Raw genomic sequence first — 27,323 nt, 5'->3', positions numbered from 1 at the left:
GCTGGGCACAGCACACAAGAGGACTGGGTCAGGGCTATGGTCCCCCTCCTGATGGGGTGGCTTTTGAGAACTGGCCACCAGTGGCCACTGGAGATTCTGCTGCCTCGGCCACTCTGCCTGACCTTGGCCGCCTCCAAGGGCAGTGGTACCCATCCAAAAGGATGGAGATAGAGAGACCGCCTTCCTCTCTATCCTTCGCACCCCCAAATCTGTCTCCATGTACTTTCCACCATGGAGAAATTTTCTACTTTACTCCGCTTCTTGGGGCCAAAGGAAGCCCATGCATTCCCTCTTCCTCTTGACAGTAACAGTGCAGTTGGCAAATCGAGTCTAGTTACTGTCCTGCCTCAGCCTCCTCGACGAGAAGGTGGGGACCCAGCCCCTGCTCAGGGGACAGCTCTAGGGCAGGCAGGCTTTGAATCGTCTGACCTGGTCCCCACCTCCAGTCCCGGCCGACTGAGGCCTGAGCGGGCGCCTCGTCAGGCTGACCGGCAGGCCAGGCCGTGACCCGAGTAACAAAGACGAGCTGAGAGACTCAGAAGGTCTCTCTCTTGGAAAATTTCAACAAACGAATACTGAGGGAGATAAAAACTGTGACCTGGAGAAAGCTGAAATGAGAAGGGGAAGCTGGGGGAAGGGAGCAGGTGCAAGGGTGGGGCTGGGGAAGGTTGGGAGAAAGAAAAGGCCCATTAGGCTTACCGGGAGCCCTGCTTCACAGCCCCCACCTGGTCCTCCCGTGCAAACGCTGCGGATGTACCCAAAACAGGAACCCAACACACAACTCTCCTGCTGAAAACCCTCCAGGGGAGTCCTCACATGTAAGATGAAACGCAAGCTCCTTTCTGGGGTCTTCTAGAGCCCCGACCCGCACACCAGAGCTGGCCTAGCCTGCCGCACTTACTGCTCTGACCCCAGCACCTGCAAGTGTCCAGTAGATGGTCCCGGAATGAATGAAGGACTGAACGAGTGAAGGAACCCTCTGGAGTGAAGAGCCGCCCTCGGCATCTGCCTGCCTCTCAGCTGATTACAACAGTCACTACCGTTTACTGTCGGCTTCCTCTGTGCCAGGCACCGGTTGGCGCGTTCTACAAACACTGGTTCGCTCACTCAGTCCTCAGCAGCTACCCGCTGAGGAGGGTACCATTACCAGCCCCACTTACAGATGAGAAGACAAGCCACTTATCCAGGGCCGTACAGCCAGCAACTGGTAGAGCTGAGGCTTTGAACCCAGGCCGCTGGGTTCCCGAGTCTGTGCTCTTAACCATCTGGACTTGTCTGTCACCTGCCTCCAGGTGCTCCTACCTGAGGGAGCCGACAGCCCCTGCGGACAGACCGCCCGTGACACATACGATACACACATTCCTTCCCAGCAGCCCTGGGAGGCTTTACGGATGCTGAGCGCGAAGCTCGGAGAGGCCACGTGGCTGGCTCCAGGGCACACAGCTAGTAAGCTGTTTGTCTGACTCCAAAGCCCATTCCCTTCTACTCTCCGGGGGCCCAGGTTCAAATGCCCCAGTGAGCCAGGTGGGGAATGGCAAAGGGGGAGGCTGCTGGGGACAAGAGAAGCAGCAGCCAGAGCACGATGACAGACTGCAACTAGCACTCGGCCTCGGCGCTGGGGCTCTAAAGGGAGTGGTGGGGACCACGGCTAACAGGAGGGCTGTTCGCTGTCTAAACTGGGAGCCGCCACTCGGCTGCCACGGATGGCTGCCTTCCGGGCCGCGGCCCAGCACGGGGGCCAGATCTTCCCGCTTCCCTAGGCAAGGAGGAATCGAACTTTTAAAACAATGTGTAAAATCTTTTGAATTTAAATGTTACCAAGTGATTAAGTCTTTTTAAACCATGTGAGTCCAAAAACCATTATCTGGGGGGCCAGTTCAGCCCACAGGCTTCAAGCTGTTAACTTTCAGAGTCTACCGGGCTAGCCCTCCGTATGTTGGAGAACAGCTGTTGCACCTTCCCCCCAGGATAAGCAATGCCCATGTCTTCACAGTCGGTTCTTCCAGGGCAGGAACTGAGCCTGATTTTTTTTTTTTTTTTTTGCGGTACGCGGGCCTCTCACTGTTGTGGCCTCTCCCATTGCGGAGCACAGGCTCTGGACGCGCAGGCTCAGCGGCCATGGCTCACAGGCCCAGCCGCTCCGCGGCATGTGGGAGCTTCCCGGGCCGGGGCACGAACCCGTGTCCCCTGCATCGGCAGGCAGACTCCCAACCACTGCGCCACCAGGGAAGCCCTCCTGATTTTTGTTTTTTAACCCCAGAGCCTTGCAGAGTGCCTGGCCCGCGGTAATACATGTCCGTTAACTTAATGGATGGCTTCTCATCATATGGCTCCCAGTCCACTCACCACCACTTCTGAAGGTTCCCGGGTTTGTCTCACTCTGAGGGCTGGTCCCCAAAGGACTGTGTGTGCGTGGAACAGAGTCGACACGAAGGTGGGGGGGTGGCCCCCCAGCATCCATTCCGCTCTCCTCCAAGGGTGACTCTCAGCTCAGTAGAGGCTGGAAAGCCAGACAGTGCATTTCCCAACCTCCCTCCCAGCTGGGGTCTGGATTTGACATGGGTGCAGCAGATCAGATGGCCTCATGGAAGGCAGGGACAGCAGAAGGAAGTGAGGTGGAAAGGAGGGGACACACGCTGGCTGTTTCTGTGCTAAGCATGTGGCAGAGGCCATGAGTGTTTTCATCCATGTCCCACCCTGGCTGGATGAGCTGTGAGCAAGGTCTTTCTTCAAAGTGTCGCTCTAGCAGACACAGCATCACTCTGAGGCCAACGGTTGTGGCACTGGCTTCCTGATTCCTGGATCACAGCTCAGGCGACACATTCCTGAGGCTGATCCCCACCTTCCCTCCTGTGTCCTAGGTAGCAGCTTTCCTGGTAGGTCCGCGTTAGGATGCTGGGTACCATTCCTGGAGGCCTGGCTCAGAGCCCATCCTCTCGCTGGATGGAAGCACCCAATTCCCTGCCTTCCATTCATTTATGCTTCAAATAGCCTGAGAGGTCTCTGTTGTTAGCACTGACTGACCCCTGACGGATGCGGTACAGAAGGCCAATTACAGCCTTCATGGCACCAGAAAGCCAGGAAATTAGCCATGATTAGGCCCTGTGAAGTGTGGGAGCACAGGGAGAGACTGCGGAGGGATGCTAATTAATCTTAGGCCAAGTCTTTAAATTGCACAGACTCTGGGGTCAGCCATTAAGTCACAGTCTAAGATGCAAATATGGCTCCTGATAATAGAAGGCACTCAAAACAGCAAGGAGAACTCTCTGAAGTGCGAAGTGGAGAAAGGCCTCATTATTGGGAAATTAACATTCATTGCTGGGGACAAAGGGAAGCCTCCAGGCTGTGTGCCCTGAAGGCCTTGCTCATCAGCATCCAGATGAGGCTTGGGAGTTAGCTGGCAGGAACGCCCCTCCCCATTGCATCAGAGACCCACAGACGTCCCTGCAGAGAAGGGAGGACCACTGGGTTTGGAGTCACAGGTCCAGGGTGCAAACCTCAGCCTACGTCCTCCCTTAGCATCTATGGGAGCAAGTCACCTTATTACCTCTCTGCTCTCTGGGCCTCAATTTCTTCAGTGGCACAATGAGGATACTTACGTACCTCCAGGGTTATTGCAAAGATGGCGGATAAAGCGTAGGAAAGTATTTACCATAGACCCATACGTATGGGCAGTGTGAAATGTTATAAAGCAGTACTTCCCAATCTCGGTGAACAAAGGATGAACATACACACGCACACACGCGCGCGCGCGCACACACACACACACACACACAGAGATATACATATATATATATACATATACATATACTTATACGTATGTATATGTTGCTTAAGCCTCATCTCAGACCAAGTGAGCCAGCATCTCTGAGGGCGGGGTCTGAGAATCCCAGGTGATGCGAATGTGCAGTGGGGGTCCCACTGGTCCCAAGTAAGGCTGAGTAACTGCAGGGGAAGGTGTCAGGACTATATGAGCAAGGACACCGAGCCTGGAGCCACAGATCTAGATTTGAGTTTTGACTCTGCCACTTCCGAGTGGTTGACCTTGGAAAGCTCACTTAACTTTTCTGAGCTCTCGTGTCCTCAGCATCATGAAAAGAGGAGGGACTTTGGAATTTATCCTAGAGGTCTGCTGTGAGGGTAAAGGAGGGGAGTCACGTGGGAGCTTAGCTCACGCCTGGTACTAGCAAGCTGCCAGGTCAGCAGCATCGGCAGCAATCCGAAGAGCATCTCAGGTCTGTGGGGCAGGGGTTTTGTCTTATCCACCCACCGCATCCATGGCATCTAAGACCATGCCTGGCACATCACAGGTGCTCAGTACAAAACAGCTGTACGAATACATCATCATGACAGGGCTGTGAGTCTGACCTGTGATGCTCCGGACTGGGGCTGGGGTGGCCCCAGCCAGAAGGGAGGATCATGCCACAGAGTGGGCTGGAGGGTCCCCAGGGCTCCTTTGCTCTCCAGAGGCCAGTGCCACAGGCAGAGAAGGCACCATGGCAGTGCCCAGCCAGACCCAACCCCTGCCCGTGGGGATTCCAAATGCCCTGATTATGTTTCTATTCTCACAATAACCCTGCTGCTTATTCTAAAGTGTGAGCTGGGGCCACCACCTTGCCTCTGCCCAGGGTTTCCACACCTGGTACCATCCTCGGCGCTGGACTTTGCTGGGGGCCGTCCGTGAATTGCGTCTTAAAGTTTCTTCAGCTTCTCGAAACAGGGTTTTTCGTCCGCAATCTGCACCAGAGATGAGGGAAAGAGACTTGGTGAGGCCCCGGAGACGAGCCCACACTGATGGTGGTTTTGTAACTTACATCTACAATGCCCGTCAGGGTGCCCAGAGTCTTGTATGTGAAGCAATACACTTTTGTAGCACTGTTTGTAGCCAAAAGGCATCAGGAAACAAGCTAAATGCCCAACAAAAAGGGATGGGGTATCAGTCACAGCACCTCTGTGCTATGAAACAGTAGGTATGTTCCTGAATTGGGCAGGTCTATGTACAAAAGGAACAATCTCTAAGATACAGAAGCAGGGTACATAGGACAGGGCGCACAACAGACCAGCATTAGTATAAAAGAGGGATGAGGGGAGAGAGATATGCTGAATGAGTAAATATACTGCTGGGCACCCAAGTACAGAGATTCCTGTTATCTGCACCTCCCTGAAACCTGGACCAGGAAAGGCCGGCTTCTCCTAACTAGCAGGTCAGCCAGACTCTTCCCCCATGAAAGCTAGGAGAGTCCATCCCATTTCCCTCTTTGCCCTGGGGGCTAGGAAACCCATGCTAAACTCTAAGCAGAAATGCAGTGGCTCTCCTAGGGGAAGATTTGAAGACACCACTTTCTCCTTTTATCCCCTTGTTGTTGTATTGACTTTTACTGTCTATTAATAGCTTGGGATCTTACCATACCTGTGAGGCAATGAATTAGAACACAAGTCAAGATTATCGTGTGCTGGACACTTTACACTTCTTATGTTGTTTAATCCTCCTGGGAAGCCTGTAAGGTGGGCATAATTACTCCCATTTTACAGAAGAGGAAACTGAGGGTCAGAGAGGACCCAATTGCCAGAGGTCTCAAAGCTAGAAAGTGGCAGAACAGGGTTTGAACCCAACCCTGCCTTGTTCCAAATCCTCTTCTTGTAACCCAGCAGCACACCGTCCTCTTAGACAAAGTGACCCGCCTTGAAGGGCACTCTGGCATTCATTAGCCCCATTTTAAGGATGAGAAAACAAAGTCGCAGAGAGACAAAAATGGTTTCCCCAAAGCAATACAGCCAAACTGGTATCTCACTACTATGCACTGCCATTTCATTCATTCAACCACCACCAAATCATTTTCGGTGCCTATATGGGGCCAGCCACTGGGTCGGGTGCCTCCTAGACCACTTCCCAGATTTTATTTCATGTGTCTTTTATTATAGGACACCTGAAATCCGCTTAAAGTCTGCAGAGTATGTATTAACTAAATTCAGACATGAACAGTGGAATCAATTATCACCGGGGTTAGGTACTAAAGTTAAGACATAGTGAGTGAAAATCATGTATAATCAAAATTATCCTTGACATTTCCTTAAACGACTGGCACATGAGACCTAGGAAATGTAAATGCCAGGAATTGACTGCTCTGGCCACCTTTGCCCTGGGGCGGTGGAGGCCGAGACTAGTTTAAAAAGAAGTGGAAAAGGATTTCTCTCTCTCTCTCTCTCTCTCACTTTCATGTTCTTTCTTTCTGGCCAAGTGGGTAGAGTTAACTTGTATAGGTTAACTAGTTTCTGTGCATGGGGTGTGGCTCCACTGCCCCTAATTTGTCTGCAGAGCTGTTGCTGGCCTGTGCTCACCGTGAGTCCCCTCGGCGTGGGAGGCAATTCTGGAGAAGCTGGAGTGGACGGCTTTCCGAGGGGATGTCTTCAGTTCAGAATTGGCCCCGTTGATGTAGACAGAGAACCCGTGTTCCAGGTGCTCCAGCCTCAATTGCATGGGGTCCTTGGCTTTCAAATGCTTTAATATCCTGGAAGAGAAACGATTGCTGGCTTCTCATTCTAGGAGCCTGGGCCACCGCCCACCCCCATGCGGGGAGGGACCTGCTGCTCTGACAGCCAAGCGTCTCTAATCCGAGGCCGGGTGGCCGGCGCCCAGCTGTTCATCCATAAACAGCCCTGAGAGGCCCATTACACACACGCAGGAGCAGCGACGGGGAGGCTGTTCCGGACCCTGCAGGGGTGTTTCTGCTTTTCATTCTGAGGCTCAGACATACGTTAGCAAAACCTTGGGCACCCAGCCTCGCCCCCAAGGTGGCTGAGACAAAAACAGGCGCGTGTGCACGCTGCTACACACAGCCCGGATCTCCAGGGATGATCCCAATTTCGCGCATCTCAACTTTGCGTGGATAGCAGCCCTTTGTTCCACGTGTAACAAAACGCGGTCTAAGCCTTTGTGAGAGAGATTGCACGGAACACATGCACACATCAGGAAACGGCCGTCATCAGGCCAGGTGGGCTGATTTTTGGCTTCAGGAAATAAATGTGTTCTCAAACACTCCCCCCCCCCGATATCCCAAATGTCATTATTTTATATTCTGATGCAGTTTAAAAATACACCAGTGCAGGCTTTGCTCAAGATTAATGATGTGATGATCACACCCTTTGGCTAAAAGGGTTTTGGCGTGAGCACGGCCGGGTCCGTTGTTCAGCTTTCTCTAAAGCCCGACCTCGCACCCTGGCTTGGTCCTTTTCTCCCCAGTCCTGATGTTCACTGCCATAAACGGTGTGCAGTGTCCTCTTCGGAATTGCTCCCGTGTGATGCCAAACCCTTCAGCGCCTTTACAGACACTTTTAGGCACCCCGCACAAACCAGAGTTATTTCCGCACAAGAAGAAATACAACCAACCAACCATCATGGCAACAAATGTGCATCCTCTTCAGTGATTAAGTAAGTTCCCACCAAATTAGCAAAATGTAAATTAAAAAAAATAATAGTAATGGCAATCACATAAAGGGTAGAAGGCCAAACCCTGTTCTAGATGCTTTGCGTATAGTCAGTTCTCATTATTCACAATAGTTATGTTCCATAAAGTTGCCGCAAACACTGAATTAGTGAATACTGAACCACTGTTCCTAGGGGAAAATACAGGATTTGGTTCCTGTGAGCCTCTGGTCACAACATTTTCATCAGCTGATCAATACAAAACCTTGCTTTATGTGTGTTTCTGTTTGAAGGCGCCTTATTTAATATGTACTTAATACAATAACACTGAACTCATGCCAGCAGCACTTCAACTCATGAGTGAAGGAAGCTTATGTAACACGTGTATTTTCTCCGTAAGGGACATCATAGCCTTCTTGGGCTTAGAAATAAATGCGAGACACCACTTTACCCCTGTGCCGGGGGGGGCAGTTTAAACAGCAAAGTCATCAATGAAAAGTACAAAAATATAAAAAACACGGTGAAACGGAGCAGGACCCTATGGTCTATGCCCCCAGGTCCTCAGCCTGCCTTTTGTCTGTGGAAAAACTTTAGCCAAAGAATAAATTTCATCAGAGAAGTGAGAAAATGCAGAAACAAAGGAAAACAGTCCAACAAGACTTTTAGTTCCTTCTCAAGGGCTATAGGTAATATTCTGAGCCATATCCACTGAGCTGTCTTGTAGAGACTGAAAGCCCCACCAGGTGGAAGAAGTTAACTACATGATGACAGGACTCTAGCCATGACATAAGCTCCCACAATTCCAAGAACTGGCCTCATGGAAATGGGAACAAACCGACCCTGGAACTGAAGATTAACTGTACTTAAAACAGTCAAATGATGCTGGTCAGACCACCGCAGGACCAATTTCAAGATAACTGTCAAGAGTTGACTGTTCTGTTTCTGCCTGTAGCCCCCTTCCTTTGTCTATAAAAGCTCTTGCCCACTGACTGTCAGTGCGGGGGGAGTTGGCCTTTGGTCAGAAGTCCGCCCTCCCCTCTGGTTGCTGGCGTCTGAAATAAAGCAAACTTTCCTTTCCATCAACCTGGACTCTTTATTGGCTTTTGGGTGGTGAGCAGCTGGACCCCACTTTCGGTTACAACAGCACTAAGTAAAACGTGAAAAGGACACTTTACATTGTAATATCTGAAACAAGAAGGCAGAGTGTTCCCTTGTTCTACCTTAGCTGGGAACGTGTGTGCTGGGCAACTAAAATTTTTTTGCCATCTGCATGTGCCTTTGAGTGACCACAAAAGCATTGCAAGTATTGATCTGGAGGTTACAAATAAATTTTAGTGAGTGGGTAAATTTGCAAATATGGAATGTGTGAATAATAAGGACTGACTGTATTAAGACTTTAATCTTTACAACAACCCTGTGGGGTAATTACTTTTCTTAACCTCATTGAATAGATAAAGAAACTGGAGCACAGAGAGGTTAAGTAACTTGCCTAAGGTCACACAGCTAGTATGGTATCAGGGCTAGGATGCAAACTGAAGCAATGTGGCCCCAGAGTCTTCACCACAACAAAGGTGACTTATAAAGCTAGCAAGCTGAAACTGGCAAACTTAGACATTGCTGGAAACTCAGAAGACCTTCTCAGAAGTAATATGAAAATAGCGAAAATGCCATATGCTCGGTCTTTGCCCAGTAAGCAAATTGTTTCTGATCAGGAACAATGGTCAGCATTCAGTCATAACAAAACCATGAAAGCAACTCGAATGTCCAACACTAGGGAAGTGGAAGCCGGGATCTCATGCAGCTGTTAAAATTACGAAGAGTCTGTCAAAACATAGGGGATTATTTGTGATCTGTTCAGTGGGGGGGTGAAAAAGGAAGGATAAAAATGGTATATATGTGGTAAGTGCAAAGTTGGAAAAAAGTGTGTTTGTGGACCCATAGTGGAGGGTGATAAATGTGAAAATTAAATCAGCTGTTGAGGGAGGGTGGTGGTATTACTGGTGATTTCTTTGTTTGCTTTTTAAATGTTTCTTTAATGGTTGATACATCCATCTTGCCAATCGTGGCAGGAACGTTTATTACAGACTGCTTATCTCTTGCCAGCCTCGGAAGCCTGGGAGATGCCTGATTGTTGGGCAACAGCATAAAACAGAAGGAAAACACAAGTAACTAAGAGACAATTTCCAAACACGGCAGTAGCTGCATTCTCGGGAGCAAACAATCAAAGGGCGCAGTGGGTACCAGCAGTCCCCGGGGAGGGAGAACAGGGAGCCCAGGGAGGGGCGGCACGAGGAAAATCTGACCATCTAGCCAGGGAGTGCCTGCCTCAACTTCCTTCTGGAGACCACCCTGTCTCCTGATGCTACCTTAATGGTCACGGTGGCATCCCGTTATCCAGGCTCTGCGGCTGGCGCTCCACACAGGTCTCTCTTTAAGCAGAGTGATTTATGAAAATGTGGATTCATGAAACTGATAAATGAGGAGATAATTATTCAGACTGTGAAAGGAATCACTAAAGGAACTCCCCTGCTGCAGCTGAGCACATCAGCAGTACACATGTGGCATCAAAGAAAAGTGGGTGTTTTTTAACGGATAGCTTACTTTGCATAAAAAGCTGCCCTTAGTGTCAGGGATTCAGAAAAATCAGATTAAGTCCCTGCCCTTCCGGAGATGGAGCCCCCAGCCACCCGCTGCCCTGTCACTGTCTATTCCCTTACAGATTCTGTTTGTTTCAGAGCACGTGTCTCCCTGCCTCGTGCTACGGAATAGTATCTGTGTGCCTGTTTATTCTCCCTTCCTGCCCCCTGGGTGTGGGGTCCGTGATGAGTGTGAGGAACGGTGAGGAATACTCTCAATATTTCTGGAACTCAAGGTCTAGCAGGAGAGAGAAGGCATGGACGCGCACCCTAATACAGCCACCGTGTATCTAACCACGCCACAGGCATCGTTTCCGCTTATCTCGTAATGACCTTTGGGGTCACTTGTACAGAGAGCTCTTCTGTTCAGAAGAGGAAGTGGAGGCACTGTGAGTTAGAGCACAGGGTGTCACGTGAGGGGCTGTGACGGGGTGTCGGGAGGGGGGATGTGAGATGCTTGACGGCTGGGCGGTCAGGGCACAAGCAGGGGTCCAGGTGGTGAGAGGACGTAGCTGAGCTCAAAGGGCAGGTGGCGTGTTGCTCACGGGCCTAACTGTGACCGGGTTTATGACTGAACCATCTCGGTCTCTAAGCACCACAGTTACTGTGTGACTGTGGGCTGGCCACGTGCCTCCTCTGGACCTCATTCACCCCCAGGATCAACTGAGGGGTTCTCTAAGGGTCAGGCATTCAAGGATTATCTGGACATCATTTGAGAAGGCATGTTTATCATTAAAATGACGGTGATGACGATGATGATGATGATGATGATGATGATGGAGAAAGTATACTTGGACGGGTGGGCTTACTGTGGACCTCCAAGCATCTCGTCCTGCTTAATCCTTCACTGGCCCAGGGATTAAGTTCCTACCATCGATCTGTTTCATAGATGAATTTGCCCAAGGTCAGAGAGCCGAGGAAGCAGCCAGGATTTAAATTCCAGTCCATGAGGCTCCAGAGCCCATCTCCCAGCCACATCATTGTGCCATTGCTTGTCTCCTCACCAGGCATCATGCCGCAGGGGCTCCAAGCAAGGAGAGTTCAGAGGAGAAGCAGCAGCTCCCAGGTGGGGGCTTCTTGGAGGTGGTGTCATTTCAGTGCAGCCTTGAAGGATGCAGAGGAGGAAGGCAGTGGTGCAAAGAGCCTGCCATTCCTCTCAGAACCTGGGGGCCCACAGGCTCTGTAATTTGTCTTCTAGGATGTCACCACCCCCACCCATGTGGCTGGAGGACAGAGCTCCGTACTGGAGGCTCTGCCATTTCCCAGCTTTCGTGACCTTGGGCAATTCCCTACACCTCCCGGGGCCTGTTTCCTCTTCTGTAAAATGAGACCAGGGATGCCTGTGGCTCATGAGGATGGAAGGGGATACCAGATGAATCTCCAGCTCAGAGACGGGCCTGTGCAAGGCCTGCCCTGGGTGCTGGTTCTCCCCTTTCTTCTTTCTGCCTGAATCTCCTCTTGGGGCAGTGGGTTCACCTCTCATATGGGTACGTTTTCCTATAAATTTCCCTCAAACAACCTTTTTCAAAAAGCAAATACTGGGCTTCCCTGGTGGCGCAGTGGTTGAGGGTCCTCCTGCCGATGCAGGGGACACGGGTTCGTGCCCCGGTCCAGGAAGATCCCACATGCCGCGGAGCGGCTGGGCCCGTGAGCCATGGCCACTGAGCCTGCGCGTCCGGAGCCTGTGCTCCGCAACGGGAGAAGCCACAGCAGTGACAGGCCCGCGTACCGCAAAAAAAAAAAAAAAAAAAAAGCAAATACCATTGCTGGATTCTTAGATCTTAGATCTGCCACATCTAGTGCGTATATTACAGCCCCTCTTGGCCGTTAGCCCTTAACTGTTCCTCATATCTCAGCCCTTTGATGATTCTGGTTGCATTTTCATGAGTCCTGTTGGCCATGATTACCTCTTTCCTGAAGCTGAGTGACTAGAATCACTAAGCACCCTCTGGGCGAGGGTTGTACGGGGTGAAACAGGGCGGCCACACCTTCTCCACTCTCCCCAGTCCTCTCCTGGAGCACATGACCACTTTCTGCGCTTCCGGCATAGTCACAGGTGGCCTTGTGCTCACTTGCCGCTGCCTGGGGAGTTCCTTGAGGGCCAGGGCTGTGTGGTGGGCACCTGTTCTTTTTGCCTGTCCAGCAACTCTCCCCCATCTTCCAAACACAGCTCCTCAGGTTCCCCTTGGGAACCACTCCCCTCCTCCTCTTACTCCTCGTGGTTTGGGTGAGACTCACACCATCGCCCAAGTTAATGGGGTGGCCCAGGAGTGGCCAGGCAGACCCTGCCACCCCCACCAGGCACAGGGCGGCGATTGGCTCAGGGATGGGAATGGGGCCCCAGCCAAACCTACGGGGGCCCTCCTCAGCGCTTTTGCTGGAACTATTAGGAAAGATGTGTTCTCTTCCCCTCGAGGTGGGATGTAAGTGTGAGGCTTCCAGTGGCTGTCTTGACCTCCGTGAGGGAAGTACCTGCCTGAGATGATTCCAACATGAGAAAACAGAACTGAGAGATGGAGAGTGACAGATTTCAGTGACCCAGTTTGAGTGCCTGGATCCAACTATGCCTGAAGCCAGTGTATCATCCTGGATTTGTTAATTTCACAAGTCAGTACGTTTCGTTGTTTAAAGTCATTTACCTTGGGTTCCTGTCCCTTCAAGCAAAGGAGCGCTAACTAATACAGTCTGTGTCTCCCTCATTGCAATGTTCTCCTTCATACCAGTGGTAATGCTAGGCACTGAGAAGGTACTCAATGGAATCCTGCTGAATGAATAGAAGAATAATGTCACCAGCATCTTGTGGGCAGCTGTGTTCTGGGCAGATGTCTAAGAACTCAGCCCAGTGATTGCACACCCCCTTCTTGGGTCACAAGGCAACGCAGATAAGCAGCCCGGGTTTTCACCTTCCTCTATGCCCAATATAAAGTTCAGAGGCTGGTTTTCTACCCAGTCTTGTAACTACATTTCCAAATCAGTTTCAGTTTATTCCCACAAAACTCCTCCGTAGTGAACTTAGAGCCATTGGCAACCCTGGCAGGTTTCTCTCCTTTTGATTATTGATGACAATGTCAAACAAAACATAAATAAGAAAGTACGGCCCAGCTCCACCACTTCCTGGCTGCATGACCATGGGCAAATTGCTTGCTGTCCTGGTCTCTGCTTCCTTATCTGTAAAATGGGTGCAATAACTGTACCGATGGGGTTGAGGTGCCTGCCACACAACTGGCACTCCAGCAAAGGTGCCTTTTCAGGCTTCATCTGATGACAGCTCAGGGGCACTCCCACTCTTCAGGTCTCCATTTGGAGGTGTTCTAGCTCTACTTTCTAATTTCCTGTCATCAAGCCAGCTCTCTCTTGGTGACAACACATCCCCCAAATTTTATGGCAGCTCCATGTTGACATATTTTTTAATGGCCTTTGTGCTGCAACCTCATCTCTGGATCTGTTCAGCTATGTTATTGGTCTGTGCCCTTTGATCACGCACGTATTGATCTCTCGATTAATGAGAAGCAATTTGCTCGTAAAGAACTATGACAGGGGCTTCCCTGGTGGCGCAGTGGTTGAGAGTCCACCTGCCGATGCAGGGGACACGGGTTCGTGCTCCGGTCCGGGGGGATCCCACATGCCGCGGAGCAGCTGGGCCGGTGAGCCATGGCCGCCGGGCCTGCGTGTCTGGAGCCTGTGCTCCGCAGCGGGAGGGGCCACGGCAGTGGGAGGCCCGCGTACCGCAAAAAAAAAAAAAAAGAACTATGACACTCTCCTCCTAGACAAGTCACATGTATATGATTCAATGATCGCGCCCAGGTGTTCAGTGGCACCATCCAGCCTGCCAGAAACTGAATAAAAACATTCTGTTCCTGGCATTAATGATGATAAAAACCCACATGGGTCTAATCAGCACAAGCCTGGGTTTGAGGCTGCCCCTGGGGTGGAGAGAGATGAGTGCAGAGCAGCTGGGCACATGGGATGTTGCCTGGCATTTCTGGCTGGTCCTGGAGAGTTGATCTATTCAGAAGTTCTCTATGGGGGGCGGGACCACCTTGCAAGGAGGCATCTGGAATGCGGGCAGGTATTGTTGTCATAGATACTGGGGGTCTTAGTGGAATTAAGTAAAGGGGTGGGTAGGCAGGGATGCTAAACTCCTACAACACATGGGAAACTCCCGCACCATAAAAACTTGCCCCATGTGACATGCCACCAGGGCCCCAGTTGACAAGCACCGGGAATCCAGCCCATCACACAAGGCTGAATTCACATTCAGAATAACAACCCGCAGGCTCTCTTAGCTACAGGACCCCAAGCCCAGCGCACAACACAAAGCCCCACATTAGTGCCCCTGTCCTTCCCCCTCCTGCAGATCTGTCTGGGGGGCCTGCGGAATTCCTCTGTTTGTTTTGTGCTTTGATTTGAATTCATTACCAACATTTTAAAACTCAGGAGACTTCACCACACAAATCCAGATTTCCAGCTTCTCTGGCCACCTTGGAGGATACGGACCCCTTGGCCCGTGAGAGTTCCAGGTGCCCACTGTCCCCACTGAGCCAGCTTCACTCCCTGACTGTCCCCTCCTAGCATCGGAGTTTGCAAACCCAGCTTTCTGTAAGCTTCCAGGCCTGAAGACAAACCACAGTGAACTGCAAATGAACTTGCGCAGCCCTGCAAAGGCGTGGAGGACATGATACCCACTCTCTTTCAAACCGGACCACAAGCCTTGACCCCAGTCACTACACGTGGCATGGCTGCAGGCTTTTGCAAGAACCAGCACTCCAGAGTCAAAATCAGGACTGACTGAACTTTAAATGACATCAACCACCTTCAAACGCAAGTGTAAAAGGACTCCTCCTTTATACAACAAGGCATGATTACAGGCTCAGATTTCCAGGGACCTTCAAAGCCTGTGAGATCACAGGTTGGCCTATTCAGGTGACTAATGCACAGGCCCTGCCAAAGTCTAGCTTTTCATGGCAAACCCAGCTTCTCCCAGAACCGGAGCAGGGAAGCGAGACGTGGCTCTGACGCGTCGAACAGTTTGCTACAGCTCAGTCAAAAGATGCAATTAAGTCAGTGAATGGAGAAATAGGAACTGGGATGGCAGATATTATTCCAAGCTTCTGAGTGGAGGGTGGCTGCATCCCATTCCTATGTGAGAGAGCCTGCATGCTGTTAATATATCTAAATAGGATTTTGATTTTGCTATAGGAAGGGCAGCCGTTGAGCGGCTTCATCTTACCGGTTCCTCTGCTGGAGCAATATTAAATACTCATCGTGTTTCTCATCAAAGTCCGTCACCATGTCCTTAGTGTAACCCTGAAATGAAGAAACAGAGCGGTGTGATATCAGAATGCAGGGAAGCTTTACTGAAGCCTGGGTACAGCACACACCACACAGGAGGCCGAGAGGCAGAGAGGCTGACCTTGACGAAGGCCCAGCTCCCTGGGCGCATCACCCTGGTGACCCAGAGCCCCAGAGACTGTCTGATGGCCCACTGGGTCTTGAACATACACAACTAACAATCTACGAAAAGGAGAAGGTCGATTCCCCAGCCTTGCCACTGTTCTTTCCTCCCATGTCCTATAAAATCAAGGACTCTGAGAAGACTTGGGCTTTACTGTTTTCTCCACACTCATGATTTTGTGATCTCAGTTGTCCCAACCAGATGGAATCCAGATCAGTTGTTTAAGAGGGGAAGCTCAGGCTTCCCTGGTGGCACAGTGGTTGAGAGTCCACCTGCCAATGCAGGGGACACGGGTTCGTGCCCCGGTCTGGGAAGACCGCACCGGAAGACCGCGGCCACAACAGTGAGAGGCCCACGTACTGCAAAAAAAAAAAAAAAAAGAGGGGAAGCTCATCTTTCTCTTGCCATTGTAAGAAAAACGCATGCTTATTATAAACAACTCAGTCATTACAAAAATATATGACCCCCCCAAAAAAAATATATGACCCAGAGAGTGAAGGCTCCTTTAAAGCAGACATTTGTGGTTTCCTGCTTCCTCTTCCGGCCACAGAACTCTGAATTTCTTCGGGGGAACCATTCGGCCCCCTTTTTTCAGTTCACTGGCTTCCTTAGATGCCCATGAAAGTTCCTTTGGTCTCCTCTTGGGTCACATGACCTTGGCCTTGGTCTCAACCATCAACATAGTTCTCCCCTCAGCCACAACGATTCACTAGTCTAGGGATGAGCCTGAGCACGGCCCTTGAAAGTCAGCCCTGGGACTTTGCTAATACTCCTGGGGAAAAAGCTGTTCTCTTTCCACTGGGGTGCTAAAGTGATGAGACGCAGGCCTGGAATTGCCTGAGAATGAAGTCAAGAAAGAAGACAGCAGATCCCAGAGATGGAGAGGAGAGATTCCCAATAACATAATTTGAGCCCCTGGATCCACCCATGCCTGAAGAAGTACTGGAACAACTTAGTTATTGCTTTAAAGTTTCAGCTGAGTTTCTGCCCTTTGTAGCCAAAAGAATTATAAGTCATATACCGTAACCTGACCATTAGAGATAACCCCTATTAGAATTTGTTACAGCTTTATGGAGGGATAATAAATGTATAATAAACTATACATATTAAAAGCAACATGTATATACCAGTGAAACCCCCATTACAATCTGATACATATTTCTCTAGATGTTTTTCTTTGTTTACAATATACATATGTTCATATTTATAAATACACAAACACACACATTCTTTTAAACAAAAGTCGGATTATACTGTTAACAATGCTTTGTAATTTTCTATGTTTCTTAACTAACTTTTTGCCAAGGAGTGGATTAAAGGGACAATATCAGCTTCATTCTAGTCACAAGTCACAGAGATTAAGTGTTAAATGGTAAGACATTTGTAAGAGAAACACAATTGGTGTGAAAATCCTAACGATTATCATGGGAAGAAGAAAAAAAAAGAATCTCCATCATTCTGTTCTTAGCGCCTCAAAATCTGGCCTTAACCCCACTAATCTACCAGAACTCTCCCCGAGGGTGACTCATAGCCTCCTTAAGCAAATATAATAGCTCTTCCCAACTTCATCCTTTTCTACTGCTCCGGGCCATGGGGAGCTGTTCCCACCCATCCGTCCCCAAATTCCCCTCCTGTAGCTTCTGCGGTTCTGAATGAGCCTCCCTTCCCTCCTGCGCCTTCTCTGGCTGCCCTTCCTCCTTGGCCTTGGACGTGGATGGTCACTGTCTCTGTCCATCTCACCTCTCTGGGTCTCTCTCCCTCTGTCTTCTCTTCTTCCGATACAAGGAAATGGGTCCCCTGGATGGGGAAGCCAGAGAGTCACTGCTAGTCCAGGGCTGACAGCCCAGTCCCCTTCTCTCCCCTTTTCCTATAGGACTCCAGGTTGTGGCCATCTGCTTCCCTCTTTCCCTGTCACCCCCACTTTTCCTCCCAGGCTCCCCTCTCTCTGGGCCACCTGGGGACAGGATGCTGTACTCCCATCTTCTCTCACCCGATGTCTCTGAAGCCTCTGGATTTTCCTGGGGTTTTCCGGCTTAACTAATCTGGCCAATCAGGAAGTGGGGAATAATAAGAAAGGGTGATTTTATAAAATCATAAGAAATTTAAACAAACTAGCAATAGGTGTTCCTATTCCTATTTCCCTGGCTTCCTGAGATGCCCAGAGATGTTCCCTTGTCCTCCTCGGGACTGAGCCCTGCCTCACCTTGACTGTGAGAAAAGCACTGTGACCTCCGCCCTCTGGACAGCTGGTTGGTTGCGGGACACTGGGTCTGGAGAGGATTCTCAGTTCCTTCCACAACAACATGTGTACGATGCGGACAGTTGACGCAGCAATTCCATATACATGATTCTCCTTTGATCTTTGCAGCAGACTTTGAAGTGGTTATTATTACCCCATTTAAGATACAAGGAAACCCATCCCATGCATCTCCCCGGAATACGGATCCTACTCCATGGCAATTTACATAACCATTTTGAGATATTAAAATGACCACTGATATATTATGGTATGTAATGAAATAGTCAATGATGTTTTTAGATGAAATATGAGACTTCAGAGGAATCTCAGCATGGGGCGGCTGTCCTGGGCTTTTACCTCAGACCCTCAGGGAATACATTTATTCGCCTCTGCCAGCAGGGAGATGTCATAGGAAAGATTCGAAGAGCTCAGGCATATATCCAGCCGAACTACTCACCAGCCCCGTGCTTCTCAAATGCTGATGAGAACACAAATCACCTGGGGATTGTGCTGAAATGCAGGTTCTCCTTCCGTAGGACTGGGAAGGGTCCCAAGCCCACACGTCTAACAAGCTCCCAGGCAATGCCCGTGGGCCACACTTAGCCAGCAAGGCCCTAGACCAGCCCAGCTTATTCCCCACTGTTCACAATACGCCCACCTCTAATCAGATCAGCACTGAACTTGAGCTGTGAAGAATGTGAGCTTTGGAGTCCAGGCCTGGCTCCAAGTCACAACAGTGCTGTTTGTTTCCTTATCTATCGAATGGAGGTAACAATAGTACCTGTCTGGTTGGATTTGTCTTTCCCTCACAGGGTCAAAGGTGAGTTGGATGCAATAACAATAAAAAAAACATAGCACAGTATCTGGCACTTGGGTAGCTCTCAATGAACGTTAGTTACATTTGCATTTATGGAGTTCCATTATTTAACTAGTACTATCCTGGCCCCCCCCCACTCCCAGCCAGCTCATTGCTATCCTGATGCCTTAATCATTCGATTCCCTTTCCCTCCAGCCTCCACCCAAATCCTCTCCAAGGCCCAGCTCAGCTCCCCAATTCTCCACGAAGCCTTCCCCTACCATTCTCACCCCCGCTCACTTCAGCTCATTCTGAAACCCTGCAATTAGTATTAAATTATATACAATACAGCGTGAAATCATATATAATTAAGTGCTACATTGTAAGCCTTTAACTATATCTATTGCTCACTCATTATCTGGGGATTTGGAGACCTGGATGTGAGTCCTGAACTCTGCTACTTACCTTCTCTGAGCCTCAGTCTCCTCATCTGTAAAAAGGGAATAGTAATAAGGTCTACCTGGCAGGGCTGCTCTAAGGATTAACTAGGAGAAAAGTAGAAGTAATTTAGGATCCGTTTCTTTCTTCTTCTTATTGATTCCCCAGCTGGATTATAAATTCCTGGAGCACAGAACTGGGGAAGGAGGGGACCATCATGTGGGGAGCCTGGAGTCCTGGGTTCGGGTCTCAGCTTCAACAACATCCAGCTCCGTGATAATAACTGCTAAGGCTGACCAAGTACCCACCTGGCTAACCCTCACCCTGGTCAGACATCAGACACTACTTCTCCCCAGCACGGCATATTTCACTTTGCTGAGGCTTTATTTCTCAGGCTATAAAGCAGAGGCATTAATTAATATTTAAGGCATCCCACAAAGGTGGGAGAAACTTAGAAAGCGCCAGGTTTATCATCACTGTGTTTCAGCAAACACTGATCAAGTGTTTACTGTGTGGCTGTTACCTATGCAATGAGGGTTTAACAAAAAACTGACCCAGCGTGCGTTCAGATTCCAACGTGCCTGTAGACAGTACCCAACCGCCAGCCAGGGGCCGATCTGCACAACCCTGCCCCCATTCCTGTTGTGTGCGGTGTGAACGGCACCCCCTGCTTTCATGTACCCAGTCAAGCAACACACACTGGCCAGGGGTCCCTAATATGGGGGATGGCCCGCAGGGGGCTCTGGGGACATCGATTCAACTGACTGCACAAGGGTACTATTCTGGGAAGAGAGTCCATAACTTTCATCAGATTACCCAGGGTGTCTGAGGCCAAAAAAAAGAGACAAGTGATGACAGCAAAATGTATAAAATGTGAGGCCAAGGATCTGAAGGAGGGAACAGAGGAGGCCCCTGAGGGCACGGCCAGGCCCCAATCCTCGGGAGTCACCTTCGAAGCGTAACTCACTAACTCACTCTCCCACTCCACGTCCAGTCCATCAGCTCCACGCGAAAAATACCATGTATCCAAAAGCTGACCACTTCTCCCCACTTCCCCACTACCACACTGGTTCAGGACCCTTCACTGGCCTCCGGCTCCCGCCCTCACCCCTACAGTCCGTTCTCCTTTCTACAGCCGGGGGTCCTGATGAAAGGGAAGTTGAATCATGTCACTTCTCTGCTCTGGACTCTGCACGGGTCCCAGCGGCCACCAGGCCCTGCCCACTGGGCCTCCATCCACATCCCTGACCTCCTCCCACTGCTCCACTGTCCTCCTCATCACTGCAGTACCCGCAACACCCAGCATGTGCCCACCTCAGGGCCTTAGACCCACCGTTCCTTCCCCCAGGTAAATACCCAGATTCCTCACCTCCTCAAGGCTTGTCTTAGATCTTACCTTCTCGGGGAGGTCCTCCCCAGCCATCCTATTTAAAATTGCAAGCTGTGCGTGCGCGTATGCGCACATGCGCGCACACGCACACACACACATACACGTACACACTCCCAACCGCTCACTAATAATCTCTACTTTATCTTATTCATCAAGCCTTTTATTTATTGGGCCATCCCCTGCACTAGAATGGAAACTTCATGAAGGCAGGGGCTGCATCTGCTTTGATCACTTGTGTATTCCAAGCCCCTAGGACATTGTCTGGCACACAATGGGCCCTAAATGAATAAATAAGGAGACATCTGAGCTGAGATTTGAAAGTTGAAAGGTTTGCTGGGCAATAAGAGAAAGGCATTCCAGGCAGCTGGAGCAGCACAGGCAAAGGTTTGGGGGCCTGAAAAAGCCTGAAACGTTCATGGATTGGCCAGAAGTTGGGTTTGACTAGAGTGATGGGTGTCGGGGAGGCGTGAGTTAAGTACGGGAAAAGGTTTAAGGAATTTGGACGTGATGCGAAAGCAAAGTCCCACTGCCATTATTGTTATCCTTATCATCTTTATCCCTAATGCTGGCCCCAGAGATGGTGCAGAATTTTATCAATGGCCATATTATTAATTCTCTCTGGGGGAAAAAGAAATGGAATTGGAGAGAAACGCCAAGAATCAGTTATGCTTAAAGGAACTCGACAGAGTCTATATTTCAGGGATCACGTATTCCTCTGAGGCCAGAATATTGGAATTCTCCTAAACAGGGTTGATTTAGCGAGTGCCAGAGCCTGAGCTGCATTAACGAGCAGCTTAGAGCATAGGGCTGGTTGCCAGGGCTGGAGGACATTGAGGACCTGACTTTGTAGGTGTCAAGTCCCAGCGGAGAAGAACAATAACTTGGAATGGTCTAATAATGAGCTGTGAACACACTGTGTCGGGGGCACCACAGAGTTCTTGAAGCACTTCCGCACACCTGACTGACTACTCCACCTGCCCTGCCCTTCCCCCTCCCCCAATGCCACATCTTAACTGAGGGATGATTTATGAGCGACAAGCGAGGTTACTGGAGCCCAGTCTTTGGGCCGCTTTAATGACCATTTATGATGCTCTCTGTGGTGCTTATTGTGGCTGTCTGCAATAATGCTATGCCCTGGGGTCATTATCCCCATTTTACAGAGGAGGAAACTGAGGCTTTGAAAGCTGAAGCGAATTGCCCAAAGGCCATGTCCAAGTGGAGATAGTGGACATTTGTTGTTTCTGTCGGTTTAGCATCTATTCATTTTCTTCTAGTTACATCGTCTTGGTTTTCCTTTGGGAAACCACCTCTCCTCCACTCTCAGTCCATGTGGTGTGGGTGGAAATAACACTGCTGGCACTTCAAGGGCGAGCACATGACAGAGGCCTGGCCACTCAAGGCCAGGCTACTCTGGCTAGTCCGTTTCCCTGGCCATGTGACTGGTTTAGGACTAGGCACATGCCCAAAGCCAGGCCAACAGACTCAACCCCGGGATTGGTTGAATCTGCTGGAAAAGTCTGTCTTCCTCTTCCCCTGGAATTATTAGCTGATGTGAGCTGAGAGCTACAAGGGCCACCAAAAGGAAGAAGTCATTTTTTTTAATTTATTTTTTTGGGGGGAGTACGCAGGCCTCTCACTGTTGTGGCCTCTCCCACTACGGAGCGCAGGCTCAGCAGCCATGGCTCACGGGCCCAGCTGCTCCGCGGCACGTGGGATCTTCCCGGACAGGGGCACGAACTCGTGTCCCCTGCATCAGCAGGCGGACTCTCCACCACTGTGCCACCAGGGAAGCCCAAGAAGTTATTTTTTAATCAACGGATTAGGTTCACTATTATGAATGTTCTTCTATGTTCCATGAAGAGATTTGTCCAAGAGTGATAGCAACATAGAGGGAGCAGAACTGAGGACACAGAGAGACAGACCAGATAGAAAGTAGAACTTCTTAAGCGTGTTCAACCCCCGTAACCAGCCCCGCGTGGAGCCAGCACTATCTTGGACTTCTAAGTCACAAGAGCTAATACATTCCTTTCTTTACTCAAGCCACTCTGAATTGTGTGTGTGTGTGTGTGTAACTCACACTTGAGTGAGTTCTCGGTGGTACAGTGGAAGAACTAATACTCAGAGGTGTCTGAATCTGAAGTCTGCCGTGTCCTACAGCCAGAGGAGCATTTAGTAGAGGATTAAAATAATTCCTTAATGAATATTCTCAACGATGGCCCTAAGCCCACAGAAAGCGACGATCCAAATGTATCTCACAGTACAAAACTCCTACTCTTCCTTCAAAACCCACCCCAGTGTTCTCCCAGTGATTCTGTTCTTTGTGTCCCGGTGCTGTATAGTAAGTCCTTAATGCATATTAGTTGAATGAAAAGGTATAGTTCTGAGTTTGTTTTTTGCGGCTTTTGCTGACATATCAGATGTACTCCCATCCTCAAAACAAGAACAATAAATACTCCGCATTTAGTATGCTTACATTGCGAGACCTAAAGCAATGGCTGAGACTGCCTCCTAGAGGTGGATCAAAACAACACAAACACTGAAGCAAAGGTTGGAGTGTCGCATGCCCTGGGTAGATGTGCCAATAAAAATCACATGCTATTCGCATACCAGGTAGATAATCCAAAGAAGACTTTGGGTTATTTCTCAAACACCTATGCACCATTATTTACTGCAACCAATGTACACCTTGAGATTTTATACTTAGTTTCAGGTGTGTAGAATATTGACGCAGATCCAGAATCTAGGGCTTCCTCCTGGTCTCCAGGACGTGGTACTCTGTATCTTTATGAAAATGTTTTTCTATCTAAAAAATCATTTTCAATACATAGCCACTAGAAAATAATTAACGTTTCTTTGTAGTCTCAGAAAAGTTTCCTTGTAAGATGGCAATGTGTATTATAAACTATCTTTTAGGCTGGCAAATATAGATTTTTCTTTTTTTAATCTTGAATGAGCTTGCTTCAAAAAGGAAACTTTATATTAACGTCATAAATGGAAAATCATTATCGCCTGCCATAAACCGAAGGCAAACAGAAATACGGCCCTGCTGAAATAGCACGTTTACATGCCACCTGCAGTGCTGTGCAAGTGTGCAAACCACACACTGGGAAGCTCGGTGCCCGAAATTCCACGTCCACACAACCCCGAGAGGCGGGAGGCGCTGACCTCATCTCCCCAATTCATTTGTTCACTCAATATTTATTGAACACCTCTTCTGGACACAGTGGGCACATCAAAGTCTCCACTATCATGGAGCTCACATTCTAGCAAGAGGAGACAAGTAATTAAAAAAAAAAAAAAAAGTAAATATATAGTATGTCAAATGATGCTCAGTGCTACAGAAAATAGGAGGTAGAGAAAAACAGAGGGAGTGGGGAGAGAGGTGCTATTTTAGCCAGGGGGTCAGAGAAGGCCTCTGGTGAAATGACTTTTGAGCAGAGACTGAAGGAAGTGGAGGAGATGAACCCCTGTGGGAATCTGGACAAAGGGGGTTTCCAGGTGGCAGGAACAGCAAGTGCAAAGGCCCTGAGATGGGGGGTGGAGGCCATGGTGAGGACTCTGGTCTTACTATGAGGTGACCAGGAGGCTAGTGGAGGGTTTTGAGCAGACCTGCCATGGGCTGAGGCTGTTCCCACCGTCCACCCTGAGGAGAGCTTGGGAGGGGACGTAGGCCTGCAGGGCCCACCGGAAGCCCAGTAGTGTAAACAGCCTCTGACTGCTAAGGAGGGAACAAGGCACGCCTGCCCTTGAACTCCCAGACTGGTGCTAAACTGATTTAGGGCGGCTGTTACCTGTCAGAGCCTCTAATCCCACAGCACCCGTCGCTTGGCCTGATGAGAGGAGAGAGGCGGCCTGGGTGGAATTTTCCCTCCAATCTCTGCCTCCACCACTTGATTTGCATCCGAGAATTTTTCCTTCTAACGGAATGAACCTCTCACAGAGCACATCCATCCCCAGGACCTTACCTATCACCTCCTGCCCAGCAAGCTGGGCTGCCTGAGTGGACGCTCTCCTTCCAGGGCTGCCCCCCCGCCCCCTAAAAGGGGAGCACTCAGGGCCCCTCCCCACTGATTCAACAAAGACTCCTTGAGCTTCTCCTATGGGTCGGGTGCTGCGCTAAGGGTCCGAGACAGAGATGGATGTAATCTGGCTCCACCACCCTCCTGACCTCATTCCCACCTCCTGCACCCCCCTCAGCCCAATAGCTCTTCAGGCTGTTTCTCAGAGAGGCCCCTTCCTCCTCAGGGCTGAGGTACTTGCTCTTCCCCCTGCCTGGATGGCTTCCTCTTGTTCATGGGCATGTGCCGCCCTTCTTGGGGCCTCTTCTGACTGTCCCCGGCCCTCTCAGCCTCCTCGACGTGGCAGTACTTCCCTCTTTGAAAGTATCTCTGTTTGTTTGTTTGTGGTTCCCCTGCTGGGATGCCAGACCCATGAGGGCCGGGCCAGCGTATTTGTGGAAAGGAAGGGATGAAGAGGAAGAGAGAGAGAGGGAGGCAGGAAGACAAGATCCCCGTCCTCAAGGAAATTAGAGGAGCAGCAAAGACACTGCTCTGAGGCCATGGAGTAGGTGCTGTGCCGGGCGCGGTGGGTGGAGAGGACGGGTCCTTGGCACCGCTCCGGGGTGGGGCAGGCCCTGCAGAGGAGAGGACAGGTGCCGACGCTAAGGAGCTCAGAGGTGGACGGGGTGGGCAGGGCATCCGGGCGGGAACAGCGTGTGCAAAGGCCCAGTGCCAGGACACCCTGGGAGCTCATCTCGGGGCTGGGATGGAGAGTGGTCAGAGCATGCTGGTTGATCGCAGGGGAGAGCCCTGGCTTCCGACATTCCAGCCAGCTTAAAGCCCGATGAGGGACAAGGCCTGTTTGCGCCGATGACAGGTGCTGAGTGGTGGGGAAAGCCAGGAAGGGAGTGAAACGTTCTGCTCAAGTCTAGGGCGGTGCAGTGGGGCTCAGGGTCCCCATTTTGATGTTGTCTCACACACTAGTCGAGATTTCTGCCGTGTGAGATCCTGGAGATCCAGGAATGTAAAGGAGACGGTTCGCCCCCATCTCCTCCCCGATCACGTGGGGCTGTGATCCTTTCCTCCCTCCCTCCGTCTCCCCTTCCCCCCCTTTAGGTTGACTGAGCACCTCCTATTCCCCACGGGGACAAGTTCCCTTGCCTTAGGGAATGGACCATCTAGGGAGGGAGGCCAACTTTAAGCAAACGACCCCACCACCAAAGTACATCGTCAGCCATTTCTGGAGGCAGGTGCAATGGTGCCTTGAGAGGTTTTCAATGGGAAACACGACTGTGGCAGGGAGGTGAGGTGACGCTCCATGGAAGGGTGACAACAACCACGATGTGAAGGACGAACAAGTTAACTTACGGGTGCAGAGCAGGGTGTGCTCTAAGCAAAATGAACGCACGTGTGAAGGCCACGTGGTGAGAGGGAGCAGAGAGCAAGAGTGAGACAAGCTGGGATGTGGGACCCTTTGCTGCAGTGCTGCAGTGCTTGCACCTGGACAAATGTCTCCTCAAGCTACAAATTACAAAGAAACTATAAGGGACTAAAAATAACTGCGTGCATGTGCAGTTGGGGCAAATTATAGACAAAAAGATACAGAAAGACCAAAAAAAGCCCCAACTGACACTTCTGAAGGGCCGGGAGCAAAAGCAGGGTACTGCGCATGCCCCCTGCACTCACCACCTAAGGGGTGGGCAAACCACCTAAGCCACGCCTCCGACCCCACCCCGGGACACACCCCTACCCTCACCCCATATAGGGTACCGGCTCCCCCCCCCACTTCGGGGAGCAAGTAAGGGGACCTGTTACTTGTTCCTGCTCCTTCCGGCGGCTGCAGGGGCCTCAGTAAAGGCTTGCCTGAATTTCTTGTCTGGCCTCTAGTCAATTTCTATTGCTTGGGGAAGGCCAAGAACCCTGGTCGGTATCAAGAGGGACAAGGAATGACAGAGGGGCTGGAGCCGGGGGGCAGGGGAGCAGGGGTTGACTCAGGACTGAGCGGGCAAGACCACCATGTGGGCCACAGCAGGGAGTTTTTCCCTTAAGCCCAGACCAATGGGAAGCCACGTGGGGTTACTGGGGTAGAGGGTGGAGGTTGGAGTGAGAGGCAGCCGGGAGTGGGTGCTGTGGGTATTCGGACAAGAGGTGTCAGCCACATGGAGGAAGCAGGGAGAACATGCTTCCAAGGTGAGGGCGGGGGACTTGGTGATGGGCTGGAAAAAGGAGGCAAGGAAGAACGAAGTATTGATGACTGTGCAGCCTCTGGCCTGGGTAACTGGAGGGGCGGTGGTACCATTCTCGGAGAGGTCAAGGCTGGAGGAGGGGCGGTGGTGCCATTCTCGGAGAGGTCAAGGCTGGAGGAGGGGCGGTGGTACCATTCTCGGAGAGGTCAAGGCTGGAGGAGGGGCGGGGCTGAGTCTGGCTTGGAGCAGTCGTGTGGCTACTCTGAGGCACCCAAGAGGCAGAGTTCGTGGACTGGCGGTTGGAATGTATAGGTTTGGGGTTCAAGGTGCATCGCACAGTTAAGATGCCCCTTCCTCCCTGCTCACCATCCCAGGCTGGGTTACACCCTCCCTCAGCTGTGCTCCTGAAGCATCTTCACAGACTGTTCCCTGTCAGGACACTGATGAAAGCCACCATGGACATGGGCCTAGGTGTGTATAGTGGACTCTGTGCTACGGGCCCAGATCACCCACTCACACCCCAGCTGCTGGGAGCTGTGTCCCTTCCCAGAGAGAAGCCTGTCTTGCCCCAGGTTATACCGGATCTCTGATACTGATTAATGACAAGGGTACAAAGACCCAGGCTCCTTGCCTCAACTGGGAACATCTCTGAAGGGTCACCCATCCCCACAGCTCCCTGTGGGGTCAGCAAGGCCGGCATCACCGTTCAGCTCCTCCCTCTGTCCAACCCTGCTTCCCTCATCCTCACGGGTGTTGTTCCTG

At 50.6% G+C, this 27,323-nt stretch overlaps 1 protein-coding gene across 2 annotated transcripts in view; it reads right to left on the bottom strand.

The window, feature by feature from the left end:
• Positions 1 to 27,323, bottom strand: part of KATNIP (katanin interacting protein) — a 184,140-nt gene that overhangs the window by 134,014 nt on the left and 22,803 nt on the right. For both annotated transcript variants that reach the window (XM_033426051.2, XM_049699349.1), the window contains exons 3-5: positions 15,290 to 15,366; positions 6,340 to 6,509; positions 4,640 to 4,737 (exon numbers count right to left, since the gene is read on the bottom strand). In XM_033426051.2, the coding sequence (XP_033281942.1) occupies positions 4,640 to 4,737; positions 6,340 to 6,509; positions 15,290 to 15,366 (345 nt within the window). The remainder of the gene's footprint in view (positions 1 to 4,639; positions 4,738 to 6,339; positions 6,510 to 15,289; positions 15,367 to 27,323) is intronic.

The sequence above is a fragment of the Orcinus orca genome, chromosome 16, assembly GCF_937001465.1.
Source record: "Orcinus orca chromosome 16, mOrcOrc1.1, whole genome shotgun sequence".
NCBI lineage: Eukaryota > Metazoa > Chordata > Mammalia > Artiodactyla > Delphinidae > Orcinus > Orcinus orca.
The sequence above is the reverse complement of the archived record's forward strand: the minus strand, read 5'-3'. Positions and strand labels throughout refer to the sequence as shown.